This window comes from Amaranthus tricolor, chromosome 6 (genome assembly GCF_026212465.1).
Source record: "Amaranthus tricolor cultivar Red isolate AtriRed21 chromosome 6, ASM2621246v1, whole genome shotgun sequence".
Lineage (NCBI taxonomy): Eukaryota > Viridiplantae > Streptophyta > Magnoliopsida > Caryophyllales > Amaranthaceae > Amaranthus > Amaranthus tricolor.
Genome location: NC_080052.1, coordinates 29,103,252 through 29,109,251, shown reverse-complemented (window position 1 = coordinate 29,109,251; position 6,000 = coordinate 29,103,252). Strand labels below are relative to the sequence as shown.

General features: G+C 27.9%; 2 protein-coding genes across 2 annotated transcripts; both read left to right on the top strand.

Annotated features, from left to right (window-relative positions):
- Positions 1-316: 316 nt before the first annotated feature.
- LOC130814641 (nuclear transport factor 2B) lies at positions 317-1,735 on the top strand. Its single transcript, XM_057680771.1, has 2 exons — positions 317-700; positions 1,558-1,735. The coding sequence occupies exons 1-2, from the start codon at positions 398-400 to the stop codon at positions 1,630-1,632; spliced, it is 378 nt and encodes a 125-aa protein (XP_057536754.1). The 5' UTR covers positions 317-397; the 3' UTR covers positions 1,633-1,735.
- Positions 1,736-2,512: 777 nt separating this feature from the next.
- Positions 2,513-4,550, top strand: LOC130814640 (syntaxin-125-like). The gene is made up of 2 exons (XM_057680770.1): positions 2,513-3,278; positions 4,033-4,550. The coding sequence occupies exons 1-2, from the start codon at positions 3,016-3,018 to the stop codon at positions 4,469-4,471; spliced, it is 702 nt and encodes a 233-aa protein (XP_057536753.1). The 5' UTR covers positions 2,513-3,015; the 3' UTR covers positions 4,472-4,550.
- The last annotated feature ends 1,450 nt before the right edge of the window (positions 4,551-6,000 follow it).

Genomic DNA, 6,000 nt, shown 5'->3' with positions numbered 1-6,000 from the left:
CTTTCAATGGTGTTAGTTTCTTGTTAGTGCAAATATAAGGGACATTTGTGTTGTTGCATCCACATTTTTAATTCAAGTGAAGGGGTATACATGATACTAGAACAGAAACTAATACTTTTTTAATTCACTCATTTTGAAAAAAATTTCACATTATAATTAGAAATAATACAAAATTAAAAATAATACAAAATGAATGAGATATAAGAGTAAAAAATGTTTTTATATTGAAAGATAAAGTTGATGCTCCCATGCACTTTACACTATCTTTTAATTTATATGCCACATTTTATAAATTTTATTCCTTGCTTAATCTTCATGGCAAACGATGTTATTCCTCTATATATAATAATCCCCAAAAATTAAATTTAGGGGCAAAAAAATTCGTAGAGAGGAAAAAATGGAAAATGAATATGAAGGGGTAGGAAATGCATTTGTGAATCATTACTATAATTTATTTGATAATGATCGGGCATCCCTATTTTCTCTTTATCAGCCAACATCTTTGCTTAGTTTCGAAGGGCAAAAGTTTGAAGGGGTAGAAGAAATTGTTAGTAAGATTAATAGTCTACCGTTTGATCAATGTCGTCATTCGATCAGCACCATTGATTCTCAACCCTCGTCTATTAATGGGGGTGTTATTGTCTTTGTAAGTGGTAGCTTGCAGTTGGCTGAGGAGGAGCATCAGCTTAGATTTAGCCAGGTACTACTATTTTATTTTATTTTATTTTTTTAGTATGATCAAGGGAATTTAGGCTTGGACGGAGCGAACATAAACGAGACCCTGTTTTGTTTTTCATGTATTTTTAAATCACAAATTCTCATGAGAGACGGTCTTTTTGAGAGACCATATTTAATTAAACAAATTCATTATATATTTTTTAAAATATTGTAAGTAGACATTAAGAATGATATAAGTAGACATATAAGATATTAAAAGTAGGCATTAATGATACGGTAAGTAAGCATTAATGATAAAGTAAGTAGACATTAAGAGTACGGTAAGTATGTAATAATTTTTAATGGATTGGGTTTGAGATCATCTCTTAAAGATACGAATTCTCAAGAGATTAGTTGTTTTTAAATTGAGTTCGTTCATTAATTACAAAAAGGGTGATTTTTTTAACTGTAATTAAAACTCTACAGATTTCAAATTTTTAAGTTCTAGAAAGAAGAGAATGAGAATCAATTCTTATTTCAATTAGAACGTGTACTACCTTTTAGATCAAATCACGAGTTCGATTCTTAAATAGTCATTCCCTCGCTCAGCCTATATAAGAAAAAATGAATTAATGACTAATAACAAAAATTTAAAAGTTTTAAGAATTGAAAAGTTAAGAGGAGACAATGGTGATTAATGATTAATGATCATTATAGTTTTTAATGACAATTATCGTTAGGTGCACTTCTAAGTTCTAAGTGCCCAAAAAAAGATGAATATATAATAACATATAAATAATAGCACTTAATATAATTATTTAAGCTTTGTTATACATTCTATTAGATTAGAAAGCATAATTTTAATATTATTTTAATTTATGGTGTTTAATTTCGGTGCAGATGTTCCATTTGATTCCAACAACGCAGGGAAGCTACTTCGTGCAAAATGATATATTCCGACTTAATTACTGTTGATTTACTAATATGTCTTTCCACAAATAAACTTTCATTGTAATTGCAAACAGCAAAATCTTTATCTTTGTTATATAAAAGCAAAAAGAATGTTGTGATCTTAAAACGAAGCTTTTATCATGTTTATGTGAATTTGAGAGTCATAATTGTAAATTCATGAAAAAAAAAGTATCATAAGTTGAAATAATATGAATATTGCATAGTATTTCAGAAAAACTAATTAAAAGAAACAAAGTCAAATACAGATTTAGAGTACAATAATTTATTGCGTTCTATTTTTTTTACTCTAGACTCTATTTATTTGCACTCTTTATGTTTCACACTACTAATTCACATTTTTACTCTTCACTTTAGTACTTCACTAATTAAATTTAGAATTAGTGCATGTAATTTCAGTATGAACTAAGTTCATAAAAAATTTCTTTATATAATATATTTTGATATCTCAATTATGAGCTTTAGTATTTAGTTGATTTGATTTTTTAACATAGTATTAGAGGTCAACGTGACAAGAATTTGTGCGCGAAATTCCAACAAGTTGTAGGTATGTTGTAGATAAATGCCAATATAGTTGGTACTTAATAGGAAACTTGTTAGTAAATACAACAATGAAAAATTTTGTGGGGGAATTTAGTGGCGTTTTCCAACAACAATTACTTGTAAATAAAAACTTAATGGTAGATAACATTTTTTGGGTGTAAGATGCACAATTCTCAAAATGAAGGTGAAGGCAATAAAGATCCTACAATTAGCTGTATGACTGAGAAATATAAGCAATCTAATATTGGATTATTGTCTCACTTTAAACCATTCCATATGTTTTTTTTTTTTTGTAAATTTTGAATGGTTGTAAACAATAAACTCAAAAAAAAAAAAAAAAAAAACACACTTACTATATTGAGAGATAAATAAATTATTTTGATTTTTTTTTTAGTAACAAAAGTTTATTTTTACCGTCTTCAATCCCTCTTGTTATCTAGTAAACTTATGATGAAAAATTAAATTTACTAGTGATTTCAAATCCACGTTTCTTTTTTTCATTACACTAAAACGAAAAGATAAAATAAAAACCATTTGAAACCCATAAAACAAACACGCTATAATATAATATTAGGACTTTATCGTGATATTTTTCATCATCCAACATAATATCGAATATATTATTAAAAAATGAATGATTTATTATCGAACTCATTTAAAAAGTACTCAGATACAGAGTTCAAACAAGGATTCCATGGTGTAGAAGCAGGAACAGAAGGGATGAACCTTGATAAGTTCTTTGAAGATGTAGAGAAGGTAAAAGATGACATGAAAGATGTTGAGAAGATTTATAAGAGGCTTCAAGATTGTAATGAAGAGTCTAAGGTTGTTCAAAATGCTTAGACCATGAAACAGCTTAGAGGTCGAATGGATTCGGATGTGTCCCTTGTTCTTAAGAAGGTTAAGGCTATTAAGGCTAAACTTGAAGCCTTAGATAAGTCTAATGCACAAGCTCGTAATGTGCCGGGTTGTGGGCCGGGCTCATCGGCTGATCGGACTCGGACGTCGATTGTAAGTGGTCTAGGGAAGAAGCTTAAGGACTTGATGTATAATTTTCAAGCTTTGCGAGGCAAGATGCAATCTGAATATAAGGAAACTATGGAGAGAAGGTATTGAAGATTGTTGATAAATTTGTTAAAGAATTTGTGCAATTGATTTGTCAATTTTTAATTTCGGATAAGGAGAATCCTCTAGGGACAATTACAAGGATGAACGAAAATCTTCCACCAATCAATAATTTTCGATCAAAAATTTTGGTAGGTCTAATTAAACTTGAGTAATGGGTCAGGCGTATTGAAAGTCTGAATTTAAACTTTAAAATTTGTGGGTCTTAAACGGGCAGACATTAAATGGATTGGGCTTAAACAAATATTTATTATTTTTGTTGCTTGAACTATGATATGTTTTAATTTATAATAGTCAATAATCTAATTATTATAATTGACTAAAGCAGTTAATTTAATTATAAGACATTCTGATGGAAATTTAGAATAACAAAATTATAAATGACTAGGATGAAGATTGATTTAATTTTTACTTGAGCTCGATCGATTTTATCTGACCCGTTGCATATATCTAGTCATAACCTAAAACATTGACTTGTGACTGGAAATACCAGACCAACTAGATAATTCCACTAAATTTTATGTCTCGGATTAATATTTAAATTTAAAGATTTAGAAGTTGTATATTGATCTACTTCTACAAATAATTAATTTTATATTACAAATAAATACTTCATAAATGGTCCTTTGAGAAATAATTTAATAAAAAGAAGTTGAAGTCTACCTATTACCTACAATGCATACATATACTTTGGAGAACATTACACATCTAAACATAAAAGAAATTAACGTTTATTAGGTGCTTCACAATTACCGGAGAGAAGGCGGATGAGAAGAAGATAGAGAATCTAATAGCAAGTGGAGAGAATGAAAATTTGTTGCAAAAGGCAATACAAGATCAAGGAAGAGGCCAAATATTAGACACAATATCTAAGTTACAAGAAAGATATGATGCAGTCAAAGAGATTGAGAAGAATTTGATTGAACTTCATCAAGTTTTTCTTGATATGGCTGCATTAGTTGAAGCTCAAGGCCAACAACTAAACGATATCGAAAGCCATGTAGCTCATGCAAGTTCCTTCGTCAGACGAGGAACTGAACAGCTTGGTGAGGCAAGAGATCATCAAAAGAACTCTAGGAAATGGTATTGTTATGCTATTTTAGCTGCCATTGTGCTTATTTTTGTTCTTTTCTTCCCTGTTTTTATCAATCTTATTTTGCCTCACGTGTTTTATTGAATTCTGATAGAATTATCGTGAATTACACTCTTAAAGTTTAGACTATTGGTGAATTACAACTTTAATGTTTTTTTTTCAAATTGCTGCCGTTAAAGTATCAATATCTACAACATTTAGGCCAAATCGTAGGATTTCGACAATTTTATTAGTCGAAACCCTCTGACTTGTCATAAGTGTTGTAGACATTGATACTTTAGTAGCTGTAATTCGTAAGAAAAAAAATAATATTAGGATTGTAATTCACAGATTGCCTGAATTTTATGGTTGCAATTCACAAATTATTCATCGTGATATAATATACAACATAATTTGAGGTTTCCACCCTCCACTAGGATTAATATAAAAATTTTGAGTTGAGGTTTTAAAAATGTTATATACTCTATTGAGAGACAAATGTAAGAAAATAGAAGCTTATTTGGTTCGGTTTGAATTTTGAGAATTAGTGAGGAAAGACAAAGAGTAAAAGGTCAGTGGGAAAAGACTTTTTGCTTTATTTCCATATTAAATGTTTGAAATTTTGGTTTTAGAACTAAATTTTAGAGAGATTTCGTAGACACTTTTTGGAGTTGTAACTTTTTTTTTTAACTTTTTATTAATTTTTAAGTATTTGAAATCTTATGTACAGTATATATCTATGTATAAAATATGATTTTATAATTACTTTTCTACCACTTGTACAAAGTTACTAGATAAAGTAGTAAGCAAAATTATTGCAAGGATTCTATTAACTTTTAATTGGCAAACCATTTTTATGATGGCTTGCTTGGTTTAGCACTTGTAACACAAATATGTATAAAGCTCATTTGTTTCTATGAGTTAGCTTCGTTCTAACAAATATAATAATAATAATAATAATAATAATAATAATAATAATAATAATAATAATAATAATAATAATAATAATAATTATTATTATTATTATTATTATTATTATTATTATTATTATTATTATTATTATTATATGTAATAATTGTCGGCAAATATAATTAAAACATGAAACTAATTCATTTGTTTCTATGAGTTAGCTTCGTTTTAGCATTGGATCAAATTTAGTATTTGGCAAATAATAAACTTTAAATTTGAATTTAAATCAATTTCAACTTTGTTTTCAAAGTAGTTAAAATTAAGAATTTGAGAATGACTTGCTAAACCTTGTCATTCTCAAATTCCTCATTTATGATTTCATAATTGACATTATGTAGTGTTTGAGAACATATATTTCATTTCAAATTATGGATTTCAATTATAAAATCATTCTTCATTTTGAGAATGACAAGGTCTGGGTAGTCATTCTCAAATTTTCAACTTTAACGACTTTAAAAACAATGGTGGAATTTGATCCAAATCTAAAGTCTAAATTTAAAAAATTTTGATTTGTCAAACAATAAATTTGAGCCAATTTCAAATTTCAAATAAAATTATAATTCTCAAACATGGCATTTGAAGTGAAATATATATTTCCAAACATAACCTAAGTTTATTTGAGTGATTCTAAATCATATCTATATGAGATGATAAAAATGAAATCG